General features: G+C 42.4%; 1 protein-coding gene across 6 annotated transcripts; it reads left to right on the plus strand.

Moving 5' to 3' along the window:
* Window positions 1-2760: 2760 nt before the first annotated feature.
* Window positions 2761-22737, plus strand: LOC111955108 (zinc finger protein 384). Of its 6 annotated transcripts, XR_011474444.1 has the most exons (13): window positions 2761-2914; window positions 4207-4274; window positions 4561-4810; window positions 5027-5149; window positions 5592-5630; window positions 11813-11964; window positions 12154-12230; window positions 12408-12632; window positions 15901-16068; window positions 16535-16613; window positions 16842-17000; window positions 19250-20089; window positions 20147-22737. XR_011474444.1 is itself a non-coding variant. In XM_023975188.3 (12 exons), exons 2-12 carry the CDS (start codon window positions 4212-4214, stop codon window positions 19646-19648), a joined length of 1734 nt encoding a protein of 577 aa, XP_023830956.1. In that variant the 5' UTR covers window positions 2761-2914; window positions 4207-4211; the 3' UTR covers window positions 19649-22737. The 6 variants fall into 6 exon arrangements, 5 of the variants coding, with proteins under 5 accessions (XP_023830956.1, XP_023830962.1, XP_023830960.1 ...); XM_023975188.3 differs by having other exon boundaries at window positions 19250-22737; XM_023975190.3 differs by lacking the exon at window positions 2761-2914 and adding an exon at window positions 3037-3410 and having other exon boundaries at window positions 19250-22737.
* Window positions 22738-22778: the final 41 nt, after the last annotated feature.

The following is a 22778-nucleotide window of genomic DNA, read 5'->3' on the forward strand; positions in this document are numbered from 1 at the left end:
CAGGAGAGCTGGCCAAGGACGGCACGTTCAAGAGTTTTGGAGAGAAAAGAAAGAAGGGATACTGGTCTGTAGTTTTGACATCGGAGATCGAGTGTAGGTTTTTTCAGAAGGGGTGCAACTCTCGCCTCTCTTGAAGACGGAAGGGACGTAGCCAGCGGTCAAGGATGAGTTGATGAGCGAGGTGAGGTAGGAGAAGGTCTCCGGAAATGGTCTGGAGAAGAGAGGAGGGATAGGGTCAAGCGGGCAGGTTGTTGGGCGGCCGGCCGTCACAAGACGCGAGATTTCATCTGGAGAGAGAGGGAGAAAGAGGTCAAAGCACAGGGTAGGGCAGTGTGAGCAAGAACCAGCGGTGTCGTTTGACTTAGCAAACGAGGATCGGATGTCGCGACCTTCTTTTCAAAATGGTTGACGAAGTCATCCGCAGAGAGGGAGGAGGGGGGAGGAGGGGGAGGAGGATTCAGGAGGGAGGAGAAGGTGGCAAAGAGCTTCCTAGGGTTAGAGGCAGATGCTTGGAATTTAGAGTGGTAGAAAGTGGCTTTAGCAGCAGAGACAGAAGAGGAGAAAGTAGAGAGGAGGGAGTGAAAGGATGCCAGGTCCGCAGGGAGGCGAGTTTTCCTCCATTTCCGCTCGGCTGCCCGGAGCCCCACTCTTAGTTGGCTAACTTTACACACCCAGCAAGTCGTGATAAAGCTGATGGAACGGCAAAGCCATAGCAGACATACAAAATTCAACAGCCTTTCAAACATATAAACAAGACATTTCACAAATTTGAGTTGAGCAATATTTACTTACCAATCCGCGCGTTCACACTGGTTTCGCTGCAGACACCACACCCATTTGAATTCACACCGTCCGATGTAATTGGTTGACTTTAGAACATCCCGTTGAAGGAAACACAATCCCGCCTTCTTTTTGCTTTACTACCCAATCCAACGTAAATGATAGTCGTTTAGGGGATGGGCAATTTTCTGCCAATTCCATTCCCAATACAGAAAATCCATTGATCAGGTCAGTCGTTGGATCAATGAAATGTATTCTGATATCGAATATAAAATAGAAATATAGCTCTGAATCATCAGCATGGCTCTATAAAATAACAATATTCAGTTAAATATGGACATATGAGCTAAATGAATATGGAACTTCGGTCAGATACAGTCAAGAAGGAATTGAGAGAAAACAAAAACAAAGATGGATTCACACAATCACTTTCTAATCTACATTTGAATTATTACGTAAACCAGTTTTCATTATCTGTTTGAACTCATTAAAATCTAGCTTTTTTACCCACAATATTTCCACAACACATTGGCAAACTTTTTTGGGGGGGGGATTAATTATTATGATTATGACTATTATGTTATGGATAAAATACATTAATACTATCAATTTTCACATTCATCAAAACCTACTGGACCTAAAATACATTGTTCTCTCATCATATACTGTTCCCTAGCAAATACTGTTCACCCATTTATGTTCCCCCATCAGATAGGCTACTATTGTTTACGACACCTGTATACCCAATAACAACTTTTCACTTCCTATCACATTCTGTTAGAGCTGTTGTTAGGGAGCTATAACAGGGATAAAAGACCAGCTGGGGCTGCATATGTACTGTTTGGCTTGCATACGCACTGTGTCGGGTGGATGCACCCAGAGTAGTATTGGTGAGATCCTCCCTGGAAACTCCCTAGTCTTTTGAGCCATCAGAGGATTTTTGTTTTGGAGTTGGTTTCCCATAGCTTGCCAGCAGCCAACCATCCCACCTGCTGGGTTGCCTCAGAAGCTAAGCAGGGTTGGTCCTTGGGTGGGTGACCTGGGGCACGTATTCCCTACTCAGTAAGGTTATTATGGGTTGAGGTCTTTTGGTGAAGGTGGTTTTGCATTTGGATGGGTTTAGTGATATTTTGCTGACTTGGACCCATGTATCCCAGGCTATTTAGGGTTGCCTGGTGCGTGGTAATGTCTCAGCAGGAATTAAGCAGGTTAAGGCCATCATGTTCAGCTGTTGTTCATTTCACAGGCAGCAATGTCAATTATGGCCATGATGGGAGAACAACAGTAGGCCTATATGATGGGAAAGCAGTATCCGATAGAGAACAGTATATTGTAGCGATCCTCGCTATATGAGCAATGGTACAATTTCCACCAAGTGGGTTAACCATATTGGGGCGATGCTTAGGGTGTTTGACTTTCATGCCAGAGACCAGGGTTTGTTTCCTGCTCTTTGCGTTCGCTACATTGGTGTCAGAAGTGGGATGGTGGCCGTTGGGTCATCGTAACATACAGTCCGGGACATGAGGGGGCTGAGTCTAGTCAAATTAAGGGGACGTGGCTTCCCGTTCGGAGAGGGCAGTGTAGCAATCCTCGCCATATGAGCCACATTACATTTCCCACCAAGTGGGTTAAACCTATTGACGCGATGCGGAGACCAGGGTATTCACGCCGGAGACCAGGGTGCACTTCCCGCTCCCTCTGTTCGCTACAATATAGTGGGGGAACAATATCTGATGGGGGAGCATATCTTTTTTTCTTGCACCTTGTTGGAAACTGGACTGGGATTCCAGTTTGGGGACCAGTGTCTTCGCCTGTACTGTGGCATACCTGTATTAGCCATCATTGATAGTGTAAGGCTACCAACAGTAAATTCCATATCGTCATAAATTAAACTAAATAATCATATAATATATGATCATATACATTTGAAGAGTTCTGTACAGGACCCCAAAGACCGGAAATCAATGTATCGGCACCGGAAGTGTAGAGCGGAGCAGACCCACAAGAGGGAAAAAGAAAAAAAATCTAGTGGGAAAAAATCGGCGAATCTGAGGGTTCGGGCGGATTTGGACTGAGTTTCCGAACTGTCCCGACCCGCGGGACCCCCGGGGTTGAGAGGGAATCGACAACACCGGTAATTAACATCGAGTTATTACTCAATCGTTAATTATTTCTGTGTGACAGAGCAGCTCATACGAGCTGCTGCTTTCCTCTATCTGGACAGCCGGAAGTCTGCATGAAGCTGCGTCTCGCACAGGGGCATTGGCGTCGACGTTTTTTTTCTGTGTTTTTTTTATTCGTGTTTTTTTTTGTTTTTTTTATTTCCTCAGTGTGACGAACAGGGAGAGTGATGGAGGCGTAAGGGGTTGTGGCATTGTTGTTTTCAAGCGGGAGTTTATTTGTTTATTGTCGACTTTAAAAATAGGCCGCATAGTAGCAAGCTAGCTAACAAAAGCTGCAATTAATGGAGGCAAGTTAGCTAGCTAGCTAACCTCAAGGAGCTAGCTAGCTTCTACGTTAACTAACTAGCTCAGATTTCACTCCGCTGTTGTTGCTAGATAATTAACTAGCTAGATAACACCAACAGCAGTCTATCAAGCTTGCCACCAGCTATTTAGCTGAAAGAAAGGGTAGGCGAGTGTTTTATTGTAACGTTAGGTAACGGCGGCGGCTATCCCGTTGGCTGGCAAGCTGTCTTGTGTGTGTGCCCTGGCCTGGGATAGGACATACTATAACTTGACAGAACTCAATGTTCCACATCAGAATGGTTAGCAGACACCTCTGTTGCTGGTGTATTGAGTTACAAATCTACAATAAATAACTTCCCCTGTTATACACCTACTAGCTGGATGGTTTTCAATGACAGACTTGACATTGTTCCTTAATATTTATAGTGCCCACTCCATGCATGGCATATTTAAATATTTCTGTTAAATATTCTATTATGTATGCAATATAATGTATCCCTAATTTTTTGTTATCTCGTCTGTAGACTGTTATACGTCTTAGGTAGCCATTGATGAAACATACTTTCTGTTCACCCCCACTACTGCGCTCTGCATGCATTTATTTGTATGTGAACAATAACATGCCATTTACAATCCTGACCAACAGCAACACTGTCCGGGGGCCATGGACTCTTACATACAATATGGCTCCATATTATATGGCTCACACTTTTTATCTTAGTTAAATTATTGGCAGTGGGAAAAATGCATACCAGTGAAGAAAACACATTTGTATCATTCAATGTTCCCCATTCCCTTGAGGAAAACTCTTTATTTTACTCAACTTCTTGGATATGCTTAGCAGTTGCAAAAGACCAAGAACTTTGGCCAGACATCAGTTGAGATGGGCATGGTCTCATTTCAACTGACGACAATGAGCGAGCAGGTGTTTATAAGTTATGTTGCTTTTCAATTACAGAAATAATGGAAGATTCCCATTTCAACTCATCATACTTTTGGTCTCCCGTTCCTACAGTACAAGGACAGGTAGAAACCTTATTACTGGACCTTATCTTGAATTGTACATAATACATTTTAGTTTGCACTAATAATGAGCTTACACCTTAGGTGAAGATGGAAAAACATCAAATTCACTGTAATTCATGTGTAAGTAACAAAACAACGAGCCTCCCCAAATGATAACTTCTGCCCCTCCTCTCTCCCACTTCCCTTATCAACCTCTAACACCTTTACTTATTTCCTTTTGGCATCTCACCCATTCTCTCTATTGCCTGTCTTTCTCTTTCCTATCCACCTTCCCCCTCCACTATAGATTGAAAACGCCATGTTCCTGAACAAGATGAAGGAGCAGTTGAGTCCGGACAATAAGGGTTCTCCATCGTTCCCTCACTCCTCGCACTATCCCACCGCCGTGCTCACCATGGACGCTGGAGGCCGGGTGGTGCCCAAACAGGAATGCGGAGGCGTCCAATTGAACGCCGTAGGTGGGCACCTGCACCAGCCGCACACCTCACAGAATATCACGGTGGTGCCCGTCCAGTCCACGGGCATCATGACGGCAGGTGAGTAGACAAGACACCAGTGTCCATTTGTCTGGCAATTTCCATTTGTCTGTGGTTGTTCTATGTGTATCTCTTCCCTGTTTCTGTCTGGCTTAATCATGTTTTAGTGATGTCTGTCAAACGTTCTCTGTATTTCCTTGGGTGTCTAGTGTGTGCCTCGGCTCTCTCTTGGAGGGGCGTGGTGCAGTCAGGTCACCGTCTCTCTCTCCCTCTTAGCGGGGCTAGTGATAACCACTCCCCAAGGCACCCTGGTCTCTCAACCCACCTCCACACAATCTTTTGTGTCCGGACCCCCTGCCACCACCATGATAGTGTCCGCACTGCACCCCACAAACACAGGTAAAACTTCCACCCCGTTCCCCAAAACCTGTTTACCTCTCCCCCCCACATTGTGATAGATTGTGTGCCTGAGCAGCTTGCAAACCTGTCCTGGCTTATCAACAACCGTAGCAGACTCACTGGCACACACTCACATACACACATACTGTACATTCATTGGAGCATTAAAAAAATATGGTTGATATGGGCTTGCCCAGCAAGGGGGGCACCACCTTCTGTCTTGAGTCTTTTAAACTCAACAGTCACAGACATGCACTTACACACATACACAGTAACACACTCATTGCTGCTTGAGCTAATCCCTGCAACGCGCTGCCAGCAGCCAACCACTAACCCTTGACCTGATCCAGCCCCCCCACCCTCTGCGGTGAGAGAGAGAGGGAGCGAGCCGGGTAGTGAGCTCCGTGTGTTGAGTGTGTTCTCTTCTCTCGGTTTCTGTCAGAGAGCAGCCAGCACTCCTCTCTCTACTTCTACAGCCACAGTGAGTACCCACCTCCATCTCCCCTCCACCCTGCCCCACCTAGCTGACTACTCCCTCCCCATATGCCATCAACCATCCCTACTGCTTAGCAGCAAAGCCCTGCAACCTTAGCACAGGTTCAGTCTTGTGGTTGTGTTGTGTTTACTTGCACTCTGAACTGTTTGATTGCTGGTTTGGATGTGCAGTTGAGTTTCTTTCTAGATGGCTTGTCTGCGTGGAGATACTGTAAGGCAGGGGTTCCCAAACCTTTTTGGCCCGCGACCCCATTTTGATTTAATAAATGCTGATGTAATCAACAGCCAATGTTTACTTCCTTAATTGGTGCTATGACAGTTTATTACAAATCAGTCTGACAGTACTTTTGACAGTATGTCAATCTGAAGGAAGTATGGTTTGAATTGACTGAAATGCATTAGAAAGATATTGGGAAGTTCTGAAGATCGTCAATAATGTTGTATCATCTTCTATAGTATGTAGAAGAGAGCATCATCATTGAAGATGTTATTTTCCTTCCAAGTCTGATTTAGTGCCTGTTCTTGTCCACTCTATTCGAATGAGTACTGCGCGGCTTGTGGGCATTGTAGAGGGAAATAGAAGACACATACATTGGTTCCTCCTTTAAAAGTTGTGTCACTCTGCAGCACACCTTGCGGGCTGCTGCAGCATTCTATGGCAAGTTATTTAATTGTCAGCCATTTTTTACGTTAATGCAAGTTAGTGCTAGTTTGACCACCAGAGGGCATCTTTGAGAAGCATTTGATAGTCTCCCATATTGGCATTACTAGAGAATTTTTAGCCTTATTTGTCATAACATAGTACATGGGATTGATTTTAAGATATTTGCTTAATTAATTTGATTGATATTATGGTGTTTCTATTCTGAGGGAAACGAAAAACGAAACCCCCAGGGTTTCCGTTAGGATGGAATGGAAAATATTGCGCTGTACAACGTGACAGTTGGGAGTAGGCTACAGCATAAGAGGATTGGAGGATTCTATATTAATATCTAAGGGGCATAACATTTCCACACCCTAATTGTAGTGTAACCAATACTCATTTTGCCTATGGTAGGCCTACAGTTTATCTAAAAATATGTTTTTCAATGACGTGACTCTCCGCCAAGAATTACTTTTAGAGGATTGGAGGATTCTAAATTAATATCTAAGGGGCATTTTCCATTAGGATCTGTGAGAATATCTAAGGGGCTTTTATATAATTCTAAATTAAATAATAATAACCACTTTGTTTAAAAAGTAACGATATTTTGGAGATTTCATTTCATCTAGAGTGAGCGAGAAAAAAGCAATTCTTGAACATGGGGTGAGACATTCTCACTAATTTATAAATAAAGGCAGTTTGTTATTTAGAATTATTTATTTCTGGAGGAACCTAACTTGATTATTTAGCAGACATCACTTATATTCAGTCAACACATATTTCTTAAGAATGTCATGGAATATAATTGAACATTTTAGTCTCTCCATGCTTGTCTCAGAGCAGCGCGAAACGGTGCTGAAATAGACGTCCACAGCGGGAAGGCTATATATATATCGATATTTTGGAGATTATTTCGTAAAAAAAAAAAACGACATTGAGCGATTGTAATCTGAATAAAGGCCAAAATTATATTTATAAAGGCCAAAATATAGCCCTGTTAATAGCTATAATGGCGCTGTACAACGTGACCATGTGTGTTTGAAAGAGTATTTTCCAGTAAGCAACAATTTGTTTACCTTCATTAGACAACTTTGTTCCAATATTTCTGTAATTCACTGATATTTATTCCCATAGTAATTCATTATGGATCCATAACTAAATAAACATCAGCATTTTGAAAGACTATTTTTATCATTTTATTAACGAAAGCATAAAGATATTGATGAAGAAATACGGTTCTGCTGTTTTGAGTTAGAAATGTAACACTTCAGAGTACTTAAGCATTGAATAAATTGCAGGTAGTGGGATGTTCACATCTACAGTAGCCGGGCTATAAAGAGTCTATTGTACTGCTAATCGGGCTACAAGTGTTTGAAAACCTGTTTTCAAAATGCCACCAGCTGTCCATCGCTACTGTAAATAAAAACACTGCATCTTGTTTACGTTCTTTATTGTAACCACAATGTCACAAATAATCTGTATCTACCTTTACAATTACTTTTAGAGTTTGGGATTAATTTGATTAATATTATGGTGTTTCTATTCCAAGGAAAACTAAAAACCCTCTGGGTTTCCGTTAGGATGGGAGGAAAATATGGCGCTGTACAATGTGACGGTCGGGAGTACAGTACTGGGCTATTTAGCTAAAGAATCCAGTGTCATGTGGCACGCGGGAGACCGGGGTTTAATTCCCAGACGGGGAGGAAGGAGTAGGCTGTCCTTGTAAAGAAGAATTTGTACTTAACTGACTTGCCTAATTAAATAAAGGTTACACTAAGAGCATAACATGTCTACACCCTAATTTTCTAATTCTAGTCTAACCAATACCCAAACAGAGATTCAGTGAAAATAAAAATCTAATTGATTTATCAAGACCGGTCCCCATGCTTGTCTCAGAGCAGCGCGGAACGGTGCTAAAATAGTTATAGGCTATTGCTTCTAACTTCAATATGCTCTTTAAATAAATAAGACCTACACTAGTGAGACTCATGTCGCCTACGGTAGGCCTACAGTATATTGAAAAATATGACGTGACTCTCCGCCAATAATTACATATAGAGGATTGGGGGATATTTCTGTAATTCAGTGATATTTATTCCCATAGTAATTCATTATGGATCCATAACTAAATAAACATCGGCATTTTGAAAGAGTATTTTTATTAACGAAAGCATAAAGATGCCATTATTAGTTACATTGTTTTAGTTTGAACGTGCAGACTGTCACTAAGAACAGAACAGCGGGAACGTTTCCCGAGTCAGCGCCATTATTAGTGCAATGCCAATTAAATATTTTGGAGATGATTTTGTTTTCTAATGACGTAAAATGAGCGAGAAAAAGGCCATTCTTGAACATGGGGTGTGACATTGTTACTAATTTGTAAATAAAGCCAGTTTGTTGTTTAGAAAGGAGAAAAAGGAGTTTGTTTTTGAAGGAGAAAAAACAAAACCTACTGTCATCTCATGGGACTCCCAGTCGAGGCCAGCACGAATGTTGAACCAGCATCTGTAGCAACACAGCTTGCACTGCTATGAAGTGTCTTAGACTGTTGCGCCACTCAGGTACTGTACAACGTGACTGGTCGGGAGTGGCCTACAGTACTACAGTAAGAGCAAAATAATCCTAACAAAATAAAATAATAAAAACCTTAGTGTAGCAACAGTTTTAGTAAGTAATACTGAAGTCGTGCACAATTATCAGTTTCTTTCAGGGTACCGTACTAAACCACAAATTACCTCTAAGTCCCGCGGTGTAAGTTTGCAACTTTTAATGGAGGAACCACTGCACGTCTTATGTTTCATTGATGGGGTCATATGTTGTAGCTTAAATCGTTCAAAAGATAGAGCCACAATTGTAGGAAGAAAACAGAAACCACTCTGTTTATTACAACCGCATCTAGCGGCTATCGGAGGTTACTGACGTAACCCCAGTTCTATGAACCAAGTGCAGTTGTTCAGAGTTTCTTTCGCCACACCATTTTCAAATCAGGCAACCCCCTAGTTTGGGAAACGCTGCTGAAAGGCCTGTTATAAGCTGCAAAGAAAATGTCTTGGATGTAATGTTTTACTGGACTTAAGCTCACACTATAAATCTCACAACATATTATGAAGATGATCAGATCTGCGACCTATTGATGGTCTAGTAGAGTTATCTGAGTGTGTAAGTCCAAGACTCCAAAAATGATATCTGAAAGTCTAGGAATATGATCTGATGCACATCCACTAATGGCCCAAGCAAGTTATCTGGAGGACCAATGGAGTGATCTGGAGTACACCGCCATGTTCTCTGGTGGTGCTATTCCATCCATGAATGTGATCATCCAAAGATTGATGAAAACCATTGTCTTGGATTAATGTCCAAAATATATAAACTACAGTATCTGGCCCATTCAAAAAGCAAAATCAATTCTGTTTAGTTGTGTAACTGTGCAATGCTGTCGAAATAGGCAGTTGAGTGTAAACTATTATTTTTGCAGCGATGAAGTCTGTCAGGTTTTTCAGTATATGGGTGTTGTGACTTTACTTTCATTCATCTGATGACTGTTATTTATCGAATCAACTAACTATGTTTAATTGTTACCCGATTTAAATTAATCATGTCACAATTAACTCATTAGGAATTTGGGGTACCACGAGAGCGGTTGTTTAACGAGTTACCATCTCCCGAATTAAACTCTAAAGGTCTTTACCTAACACATCCATAAAACAGTCAACGTATTAATCATAACCTCATATCATGTCATCATTCTTCTTTGAAGACAGGCTAGCCAGGGGCGGCAGGTAGCCTAGTGGTTAGAGCGTTGGGACAGTAAACGAAAGGTTGCTGGATCGAATCTCCGAGCTGACAAGGTAAGAATCTGTCATTCTGCCCCTGAACAAGGCAGTTAACCCACTCTTCCCCGGTAGGCCGTCATTGTAAATAAGTATTTGTTCTTAACTGACTTGCCTAGTTAAATAAAGGTTAAATAAAAAAGTAATTCTGAACAGTCGTAACCTCCTGCATCTGCAAAACCCCAGCCTTACTTATGATTCGGTACTACACAAATTGGTTTAATTATCATTAAGTTAGCTGGTAAATAAATAACACAGGATAAACATACACACTTACTGCATTAGGAAAAGGTCCCTAGCGGACTGACACAACCTATGGTGGCTTGTTACAAAGGAGATAGAAGGGAGGGGGAGAGAGAGAAAGCGACACTTATCGTTAATACATTTTAGGAACTACTCTCACAGTAATCATATACTTTGCACACGAACTGCCGCCCGTTTGGAGTAAGAAATCATGAATATATTTACGTGTGAATGCCTTCGTTTGCCGTTTATCTCTCTGTCTGAACCAGGCCTCCTTAGGAAGGGTGTTGGGCTTTTCCTCGGCACGCTTGTAAGGCTCTGATTGTCCAAAGGGTGTTTCTCTGTTCTCTCATTTTCTCCTGAAGCTTCTTTGAAGATAGGCTAGCCAGCCGTGTCGATGGTTCCAGTGCTGTGATGAGAGTAGCGTACGATGGTGATTTGACGGAATAGTTGAATGGTCCCACTTAAATTCACTTTCGAAGAGATTTTACTTCGGACAGCTAATCAGCCGGTACCAGTGATTGTCCGGAGGGTGACGTTATTGTTTCAACCTCGTGTTGAGATTCAGGGTTCAAACCACTTTAGATGTGGGTTGCAACTCCTGGTCTTTCCTGGACTAAATGTTCATTTCTTTACCAATCCTTTTATGCACTCATGTCGAAAGGGATGGTTCTGTCAAGCTGACATGCTCTCTGACCTCACTCGGGGCGTGGCTACTTACTGTGCAAAGTTTAGAAGAGAAGAAATTATCTCTTATGGCTCCTAAAATCACATTCCTATCTGAATAAAAATACCTTCATAATTGTTCATATTTCATATACAAAGTAGAGGATGGAGACTTCGTACATGTAGTGTATATACTTTTCAAGTTACAGTATTTCCTTTATAACCTTTTTAATGACATCACAAAATAACAACCCATATGACATTATTATTCTTTAGATCATCTATGACCATTCCACACGTTCTATGTTAGAAATATTGTTCCAGTATTCGCTTTAGAACGTGTTAAGAGTTTCAGCGGGGAAACTGTCTCGAGACAAATGAACATTCCTGTGTGAATTTTGGAGAGGGAGACTCTAGATCTCCTCTCCTTTAATTTACAACAGGGTGTGAGGTGTCAACCACCCACCAGCTCCCTCCTCCCCCTCTGTGGTTACTGTCATCCCTTGCCAAGCTGATATGACCCATTCGGATCCTCACAGGACAGTCATGACATGGGTGAAGAGATTAAAATGCCTCACTGTTATGGGGTTATATACCACTCACACGTTGTTGCTTTCACCATTGCATACCAGGAGACACCGTTTTGGATGATACTCACCAAGAAGAGGCCCATGGGATATGTAGTGTGGTGTTTGGTGTCTTTTAATCAAAGCTGTATCCCCCCCCCACCCACCGTTCACTCCCCTTCCCTCCTTTCCCCATCCCGTTTTTTTGTACCTGTTTCAGACAAGAAAGAGGATTTGGTCATCCCTCCTGTTGTCATGTCAACGCCCGGGAAGCGGGGCAGGAAGAAGAAGTCGATGATGCCGAGGGCGGGCGCCACCCTCCCCCCAGGAAGTGATGCGTTGATTCTGGCACACCTGGCTGCTGGGGGACAGGTGATTGAGAGTCTAAGTGATGTCACATAAGAACTAAGCCTCTACAGAAGTTATGTTGAGTATTATGTTGTGTTTAGATCAACTCCCCAGTCAATCCAATCCATAGTGATAAAATATGTTAAGGCTACGTATTGTAGTGTCATTATTTCAGGATTAGTGAAACAAATTTTGTTTTGTGTTTGTTTACAGCACCACACTGCCGACCATTATGACTTATCAAATGATGAGGATGAGCATGGGAACAAAGATGGGACCAAATCATACAGGTAGATTAGAGGATTTGTGCTTACATACTTTTTACCCCTTAACTCTCACTATTTGTTACCCAAGTTGACCCTGTAATGTATTCCCCATTCAACGTATCCCCGTGTCTATACAGTATCTCTGTTCCTCTTGTTTTCTCTCCATTTCCACCACCTGCCACTCTCGTACCCATGTTCCAGGTGCCGGATGTGTGCGGTGACGTTCTTCAGCAAGTCGGACATGCAGATCCACGCCAAGTCTCACACGGAGGCCAAGCCGCACAAGTGCCCCCACTGCTCCAAGTCATTCGCCAATTCCAGCTACCTGTCCCAGCACATCCGCATCCACAGCGGGGCCAAGCCCTACACCTGCTCCTACTGCCAGAAAACATTCAGGCAGCTCAGTCACTTACAGCAGCACACACGGTACTGCTGCCGCCCTGGCGTGTGTGAGTGTGTGTGATGGTTGATTTCAGGGAATAGGTGTGTGACTGCAGAGTATAGACTGTCACACAAGAATGAAGGGCTGGTAGTAAAGACTATCACTACAAGTTCAGGGATATTGATACCAATGTACCTTTCTACATTTGGCTTTGGATTTGACCATTACGATATGAGTAACTACTCTGCATTAGATACATGGGGTTTTATTTTGACAATGCAAGTAATACATTATTACTCCCAATAATACTGATTTAAAAATGTCTTCTTGTGACTGCAGATTTAGAATAAACAAGCCCAATATTTATATTTCTGGTGACGTGTGACAAAGCAGCACCACCTTTTTCTCTCTTGTCAAAATGTCACAGCTTTTATAAGCAGAGTGTGTACTGTTTGACATGTTTTTTCTTGACAAATTGCTTTTTGTGAACTTTGATGAATTTGTTCAGTTATGTCCTTGTTTCTGTTGATTTCTTTGCGTGTACCCTCTTCATTTTGTGGTATCCATATTTTCTTCCTATCTCATCCTTATCCCTCATTTTACTTTTCTGACTGTCTGCTTCCCTACTCTCGGTTCCACACGTTCACTTACAGTACCAGTCAAAAGTTTGGATACACCTCATTCCAGGGGTTTTCTTTATTTTTACTATTTTTTACATTGTAGAATAATAGTGAGGATATCAAAATTATGAAATAACACATATGAAATCATTTAGTAACCAAATAAGTGTTAAACAGATTCTTCAAAGTAGCCAACCTTTGCCTTGATGACAGCTTTGCACACTCTTGGCATTCTCTAAACCAGCTTTATGAGGTAGTCACCTGGAATGCATTTCAATTAACAGGCGTGCCTTGTTAATTTGTGGAATTTCTTTCCTTAATGCGTTTGAGCCAATCAGTTGTGTTGTGACAAGGTAGGGGTGGTATACAGAAGATATTTGGTAAAATACCCTATTTGTTAAAAGACCAAGTCAATATATTATGGCAAGAACAGCTCAAATAGGCAAAGACAAACGACAATCCATCATTACTTTTAAGACATGAAGGTCAGTCAATCTGGAAAATGTCAAGAACTTTGAACGTTTCTTCAAGTGCAGTCGCAAAAACCATCGCTATGTTGAAACTGACTCTCATGAGGACCACCACAGGAAAGGAAGACCCAGAGTTACCTCTGTTGCAGAGGATAAGTTCATTAGAGTTAACTGCACCTCAGATTGTAGCCCAAATAAATGCTTCACAGAGTTCAAGTAACAAGCACATCTCAACATCACGACTGTGTGAATCAGGTCCTCATGGTCAAATTGCTGCAAAGAAACCACTACTAAAGGACACCAATAAGTAGAAGAGACTTGCTTGGGCCAAGAAACGGGAGCAATGGACATTAGACCAGTGGAAATTTGGTCCTTTGGTCTGGAGTCCAAATTGGAGATTTTTGGTTCCAACCGCCATGTCTTTGTGAAACGCGGTGTGGGTGAACAGATTATCTCTGCATGTGTATTTTCCACCATAAAGCATGGAGGAGGAGGTGTTATGGTGTGGGGATGCTTTGCTGGTGACACTGTCTGTGATTTATTTAGAATTCAAGGCACACTTAACCAGCATGGCAACCACAGCATTCTGCAGCGATATGCCATCCCATCTGGTTTGGGCTTAGTGGGACTATCATTTGTTTTTCAACAGGACAATGACCCAACACACCTCCAGGCTGTGTAAGGGCTATTTGACCAAGAAGGAGAGTGATGGTGTACTGCATCAGATGACCTGGCCTCCACAATCCCCCAACCTCAACCAAATTGAGATGGTTTGGGATGAGTCGGACCGCAGAGTGAAGGAAAAGCAGTCAACAAGTGCTCAGCATATGTGGGAACTCCTTCAAGACTGTTGGAAAAGCATTCCAGGTGTAGCTGGTTGAGAGAATGCCAAGAGTGTCATCATTGCAAAATCTATCTATTCATTTAACACTTTTTTGGTTACTACATGATTCCATATGTGTTATTTCATAGTTTTGATGTCTTCACTATTATTCTACAATGTAGGAAATAGTCAAAATAAAGAAAAACCCTTGATTGAGTAGGTGTGTCCAAACTTTTGACTGGTACTGTACATACAAGCAGGAACATACGGAAGACAGTGATACCGTATATAACCATTACCAGAGATGTAGACAAAGATTTTTGACACAACATTCAGTGCTAGGTTAAAAACAAAATGTGTAGGGGAGGTCAAAAAGCACAGTTCAGGCTTCAAGTGTAGTACAGATTGAGTGCCGTGGTTGTATTCAAGAGAGATCACATTTTTAAGTGTATGCGTTGTTTGCTATCTTGGAGGCTATAGTTTTTATGTGTAGTTTGCTGATTTTTGGGGGAATTAAAGTTGCTTATGTTATTGACAAACAAAATCTGAAAAAGTAGTTTTTATGCGTTAGGTAAACTAGAAATAATAGAGGTCCAAGCATCGATCCCTGTGGAACACCACATTTGATCTGAAGAGGGGGTTAACTTCTTTGAAAGTGACAGATTGCATTCTTCCTTTTAGATAGCTGGAGAACCACGGCAAAGACTAATAAGTCACGTCCATCCTTGGGGAAAGGATGTCATTTTGGGTAAACTATCCCTGAAAGAGTATCATAACGTAAATGTTTTTATTTCAGACAAATAATATGGCTCTATCTGTACATTTAGCTATACAAAGACTACATCTTTCCATATTGATTTCTTCATTTTCTTTGGCTGCCTTTCCCTGACACTTTCAGTTCTATCTGTGCACCATCTCTTCAACCAGTCTTTGGTTTCTTGAATGTTTGAGGAATTAAATAAATTGCTTTTCCCTTCCTGCCACCCTCACGGTTCTGTTAGAATAAAGTGCTCCCTTTGCCTTCTCTATTGCATTTCCTCCCTCACATGCCCCTCACAATTTTTTGCCTTATGTTTCAAGAGAAAGGCGAGCACATGCCTTCACTCAAATGTCTAAGTTGTAGGCCTCTGTAGAATTACCACACAATATCGGTAGCACACCATAGGTGGAGAGAGAGAGAGAAAGGAAAGGGGGACTGCCTGCTGTCTGTTTTCGTACTGTGTTTTGCAACTCAGACACAGCAACAACAAAAAGTGCACACTGTCAATCAAACTGCTCTCAACTTGATTTGGGGTGATTTGATTATGATTTGATCTCAGGATAATTTGTCACTGATTTGATACATTATAAATCTCTCTCTCTCTTTTTCTCTCTCTCCATCTCCCCATCCCCTTGTTAGAAACCACACTGAGGGCAAACCGCACAAGTGTCCCCACTGCTCCAAATCGTTCKCCAACTCCAGCTACCTKGCCCAGCACATCCGCATCCACAGYGGGKCCAAGCCCTACACYTGCTCCTTCTGCCAGAAAACATTCAGGCAGCTCAGTCACTTACAGCAGCACCACAGGTAAACACTACTAAACAGGGACAGTGGGCAGTCACGTCATCACACACCCTCTCTAGTTCCATCTACTCCTCTTTTTTTGCTTTTTTCTCTTTCCTTCTCACTCGTTGTCTCTCATCCTCTTATCTTCTTGCTCAATTTCAAAACAACCCACAGACTTATTTAATAAAGCGTTTAGGATAAATTGATGTGATTACAAGTGTCATTAAAGTTTGCTGCGTTTTCTAGCTCCTCCCTCATGTCCGCATCGGTTTGGACATGAGGCTGTTGCCAATATACGTATCCCTTACACTTTGACATCTGAATGGACTGGTTGGATTTACCAGTAAGTAATATGGTGGAAACTCTATCTATGAGGGGCCGTCAAGAAAGACCATTGGATAGAGTGGTTGATTTGGGATTGGATCTCTCTTTCCACCAGGTTTTCTGGGAGCTGTAGTTCATTACAGACTGTGTTTCACTTCCATAGGATCCACACTGGGGACCGACCTTACAAGTGTATCCATCCTGGCTGTGAGAAAGCATTCACTCAGCTGTCCAACTTACAGGTAGGCAGGATTTCTACATCCAATTCACAAGTCCAATAGATCTCAAATTTGGAGAATAATCATCTCAATTTAAATTTATTTGGTTGTAAGTTTCTCATAGCAAAAATTCACTTAGCTTTAAATTCATTCTGTACAGTTAATAACATAAGCATAATGATATGATGTAGGCACGATAACGTTATAGTCACAATAATCATAATGTATTAACTCTTACATTGCTTACCCCAGTCTCACCGCCGGCAGCACAACAAAGACAAGCCGTATAAGTGCCACAACTGTAACCGCGGTTACACAGACGCGGCCAGTCTGGAGGTGCACCTGACCACTCACACGGTCAAACATGCCAAGCTTTACTCCTGTGGCCTGTGCAACCGTGCCTACACCTCGGTACGCCTGCCAATCACCCTAAAACCTCTACCTCCTCCTCAACTACATGAAGTCCCACCCCTTTTAAAAGAGTCACACCCACTATTGCTTTCCAGATGCGGGGCCTCCCCGCTTGTGAGGGGCCTGTTGCATGAAAGTGGTGTTCAGCAATGTCATATTTTAGGGGAGGGGCTAGAGCATTGTGAGGGTGGAGATTAATTCATTGTATGTACTTCTTTCAGTAACTGCAATATTAGATTACTTGAAGGACTACAGTACTTCAGGTTACTGTAAGTTGGTTGGTAGTGAAAACAGTTGAACAACCAGTAGAAGAGTAGATGAACAAGTACACGCAGTAGTTTGGCTTGATGGTAACCTATAGTGTTGTATAGGACTGTACAGGTAGGCGTTTGGCTATGTAGTTAAAAACACTTCTCCCCCCTCTACTGTAGTTTATTTACGCTAGGCCCATATTTCCTTCTAGTAATTTGCATAGACTACATATTACTGAGTTTGTATGTACAGTTGAAGTCGGAAGTTTACATACACCTTAGCCAAATACATTTAAACTCAGTTTTCACAATTCCTGACATTTAATCCTCGTAAAAATTCCCTGTCTTAGGTCAGTTAGGATCACCACTTTATTTTAAGAATTTGAAATATCAGAATAATAGTAGAGAGAATGATTTATTTCAGATTTTATTTCTTTCATCACATTCCCAGTGGGTCAGAAGTTTACATACACTCAATTAGTATTTGGTAGCATTGCCTTTAAATTGTTTAACTTGGGTCAAATGTTTTGGGTAGCCTTCCACAAGCTTCCCACATTAAGTTGGGTGAATTTTGTCCCATTCCTCCTGACAGAGCTGGTGTAACGGAGTCAGTTTTGTAGGCCTCCTTGCTTGCACACGCTTTTTAAGTTCTGCCCAAAAATTGTCTATAGGATTGAGGTCAGGGCTTTGTGATGGCCACTCCAATACCTTGACTTTGTTGTCCTTAAGCCATTTTGCCACAACTTTGGAAGTATGCTTGGGGTCATTGTCCATTTGGAAGACCCATTTGCGACCAAGCTTCAACTTCCTGACTGATGTCTTGAGATGTTGCTTCAATATATCCACATAATTTTCCTTCCATATGATGCCATCTATTTTGTGAAGTGCACCAGTCCCTCCTGCAGCAAAGCACCCCCACAACATGATGCTGCCACCCCCGTGCTTCACGGTTGGGATGGTGTTCTTTGGCTTGCAAGCCTCCCCCTTTTTCCTCCAAACATAACGATGGTCATTATGGCCAAACAATTCTATTTTTGTTTCATCAGACCAGAGGACATTTCTCCAAAAAAGTACGATCTTTGTCCCCATGTGCAGTTGCAAACCGTAGTCTGGCTTTTTTATGGCAGTTTTGGAGCAGTGGCTTATTTCCTGCTCAGCGGCCTTTCAGGTTATGTCGATATAGGCCTCGTTTTACTGTGGATATAGATACTTTTGTACTTGTTTCCTCCGTAGCATCTTCACAAGATCCTTTGCTGTTGTTCTGGGATTGATTTGCACTTTTCACACCAAAGTACGTTCATCTCTAGGAGACAGAACGCGTCTCCTTCCTGAGCTGTATGACGGCTGCGTGGTCCCATGGTGTTTATACTTGCGTGCTATTGCTTATACAGATGAACGTGGTACCTTCAGACGTTTGGAAATTGCTCCCAAGGATGAACCAGACTTGTGGAGGTCTACAATGTTTTATCTGAGGTCTTGGCTGATTTCTTTAGATTTCCCCATGATGTCAAGCAAAGAGGCACTGAGTTTGAAGGTAGGCCTTGAAATACATCCACAGGTACACCTCCAATTGACTCAAATGATGTTAATTAGCATATCAGAAGCTTCTAAAGCCATGACATCATTTTCTGGAATTTTCCAAGCTGTTTAAAGGCACAGTCAACTTAGTGTATGTAAACTTCTGACCCACTGGAATTGTGATACAGTGATTTATAAGTGAAATAATCTGTCTGTAAACAATTGTTGGAAAAATTACTTGTGTCATGCACAAAGTAGATGTCCTAACTGACTTGACAAACTATAGTTTGTTAACAAGAAATTTGTGGAGTGGTTGAAAAACGAGTTTTAATGACTCCAACCTAAGTGTATGTAAACTTCCGACTTCAACTGTAGGTGCTGCCAAGCCCTTGCATTTTGTCCCCAAGACCCACTGCATGGTAAGAGTTCACTGCACTGTCCACCTCCCTCACCATCTTTCTCCCCACTCCTCTTCTCCAGGAGACCTACCTGATGAAACACATGCGGAAGCACAACCCGGACCCCCTCACGGTGGCGGCCGCCGTCGCCGCACAGCAGGCCCAGGGCCACACCCCTGGAGGAGGGGGCAGGGGGAGGGGCCGTGGGAGAGGAGGACGCGGGGCAAATGCAGTGGGTGGTCCTGGAGGGGCGGGCCAGAACCCGGGGCAGAACCATTCCCAGAACCCCAACAACCCCCAGCAGGGCAGCTACCCACAGACGGAGGGCGTGCCATGCTCCTTCGACCTGCACCAGTACAAGACGGTGTCGGCCGGCGAGATCCAGTACAAGCCAGTCAGCGTGGCTGATCTTTCGGCCCATAAGGACCTCTGCTTGACCGTGTCCACCTCAGCCATCCAGGTGGAGCACATGAACTCATAGAGCGGGAGGATGGACAGAGGGGAGGAGAGGAGTTTGGACAGAGCGGCAGATGGACAGAATGGAGAGGGAGGGAGGGAGGGAGGAAGTTGGAGGCTGGTGTCACTTTAAATGGGAGGATAGGCTCATTGTAATGGCTGGAATAGAAAGAACCGAACTGTGTCAAACACAATCAATGTGTTTGATTCCAGCTATTTCAATGAGGCCGTTCTCTGATTTCTCCTCCCACCAGCCTCCACTGACAGGGAGAAAGGACTAAGTAAAAGCAACACTGCCTTGTGGTTGGCGAAGGAATGGATGGAAGAATGAGGTTTGGCGATGCAAGACCCAATCAGAGAAGGAAAGGAGGGCGTGAAGAGGAAACCTGAGATGAAGAGGAAGTATGGGATATGTAGTCCAGTATTGAATGAAGAGATGATATAGTCGAGAATGGTTGCAAAGAAGGCACTTAAAGGAGAAGACATCGAAAGGAAAGAGATGAGGGGGGCTGATATAAAGAAGGCACTTAAAGGAGAAGACATCGAAAAGGGAAAGAGATGAGGGGGGCTGTATAAAGAAGGCACTTAAAGGAGAAGATCAAAAGGGAAAGAGATGAGGGGGGGCTGATATAAAGAAGGCACTATAAGGAGAAGACATCGAAAAGGGAAAGAGATGAGGGGGGCTGATATAAAGAAGGCACTTAAAGGAGAAGACATCGAAAAGGAAAACGAGATGAGGGGGGCTGATATAAAGAAGGCACTTAAAGGAGAAGACGATCGAAAAGGGAAAGAGATAGGGGGGGCTGATATAAAGAAAGGCACTCAAGGAGAAGACATCGAAAAGGGAAAGAGATGGGGGGGGGAGCTGATAAAAGAAGGCACTTAAAGGAGAAGACATCGAAAAGGGAAAGAGATGGGGGGGGAGCTGATATAAAGAAGGCACTTAAAGAGAAGACATCGAAAAGGGAAAGAGATGGGGGGGGGACTGATATAAAAGAAGCACTTAACAGGAAGAAACAAGTTTCGAAAAGGGAAAGAGATGGGGGGGGGGAGCTGATATAAAGAAGGCACTTGATCAATCTTGTATTTTTTCCCTCATGGTTTCTCATGGTTTCATTTATTAGTTGTATGTATATTATCATATGTATGTATTTTTCTACCAACAGTGGAATGTGTTAACGAACGGCGTGGGAAAGTGAAAAGATTGTGCAAGGAACGTGAGTGAGAAGAAACATCTAGAAACAGAGCAGATTTTGTATTTAAGAATGATGATTTTCTATATTCCCAACTCATTCTTGCAAAGCAAGGGGTGCGGGGGAGAAAGGCGGATTGTGTTGAAACAATTAGGTACTTTTAACAAGTTTTTTGTTGTTTTTTTAAAAACCTTTCGTACGGAGTATTACTACCTACGTTATTCTTATTGTACGCAACTATCAATGTTATCCTCATTATTATCCATTGGAAGATACTGTAATCTATGTAGATATGCAGTACCACTCAAAAGTTTGGACACGCCTACTCATTCCAGGGTTTTTCTTTCTTTTTTCTATATTGTAGAGTAATAGTGAAGACATCAAAACTATGAAATAACACATATGGAATCATGTCGTAACCTAAAAAGTGTTAAACAAATCAAAATCTATTTAATATTTTAGATTCTTCAAAGTAGCCACCCTTTGCCTTGATGACAGCTTTGCACACTCTTGGCATTCTCTCAACCAGCTTCATGAGGTAGTCACCTGAAATGCAGTTCAATTAACAGGTGTGCCTTGATAAAAGTTAATTTGTGGAATTTCTTTTCTCCTTAATGCGTTTGAGCCAATCAATTGTGTTAGACAAGGTAAGGGGTATACAGAAGATAGTCCTATTTGGTAAAAGACCAAGTCCAAGAACCGCTCAAATAAGCAAAGAGAAACGACAGTCCATCGTTACTTTAAGACATGAAGGTCAGTCAAGTGCAGTCGTAAAAACCATCAAGTGCTATGATGAAACTGGCTCTCATGAGGACCGCCACAGGAAAGGAAGACCCAGAGTTATCTCTACTGCAGAGGATAAGTTCATTAGTTACTAGCCTCAGAAATTGCAGCCCAAATAAATGCTTCACAGAGTTCAAGTAACAGTCGAATTGCTGCAAAGAAACCACTACTAAAAGACACCAATAAGAAGAAGAGACTTGTTTGGGCCAAGAAACACGAGCAATGGACATTAGACCGGTGGAAATGTGTCCATTGGTCTGGAGTCCAAATTGGAGATTTTTGGTTCCAACCGCCGGGTTTTTGTGAGACGAGGTGTGGGTGAACGGATAATCTCTGCATGTGTGTTTCCCACCATAAAGCATGGAGGAGGAGGTGTTATGTGAATAACTTCCATAGCATTCTGCAGTGATACGCCATCCCATCTGGTTTGCGCTTTGTGGGACTATGATTTGTTTTTCAACAGGACAATGACCCAACACACCTCTAAGCTGTGTAAGGGCTATTTGACCAAGAAGGAGAGTGATGGAGTGCTGCATCAGATGACCTGGCCTCCACAATCACCTGACCTCAACCCAATTTGAGATGGTTTGGGATGAGTTGTTTAACACTTTATTGGTTACTACATGATCCCATATGTGTTAGTTCATATTGTTGATGTCTTCACTATTATTCTACAATGAAAATAGTAAAATAAAGAAAAACCCTGGAATGAGTAGGTGTGTCCAAACGTTTGACTGGTACTGTATATAGAAGTGACTTTTTTTCTTTCAAAAAAGGGAATGATGTACTGCCTCTGTAAAGAAAAAAACAGAGATCTAAATACATATGAAAAAGAAAACAAAATAACTTCAAAAGTATGAATCGTTGACATGTATTTGTAACCCGTCCAATCACAGAGCTCTATTCTGCTCTGTATTTATTGAGCTGGCTTGTGATTGGCCGGTGATCTTATGTATACTCCTTGTACTTCATTATGTGTCTTTTGAAATAACACAGTTCTCATTATTCTTATTGTTATCGCTCCTAATGCCGTTATTAACTACCCTTATGCTACACTCGCTGTATATGCACAGTACACATTCATATGAACAGACTGTTTCTCCTTGTAAGGACAATAAAGTGAGACAGTCGGAGGTGACGATCTTTCTGTCCGATTCACCTTTTCCCGCATGCTGTTGC

The sequence above is a fragment of the Salvelinus sp. IW2-2015 genome, linkage group LG30 (assembly GCF_002910315.2).
Source record: "Salvelinus sp. IW2-2015 linkage group LG30, ASM291031v2, whole genome shotgun sequence".
In the NCBI taxonomy this organism is placed as follows: domain Eukaryota; kingdom Metazoa; phylum Chordata; class Actinopteri; order Salmoniformes; family Salmonidae; genus Salvelinus; species Salvelinus sp. IW2-2015.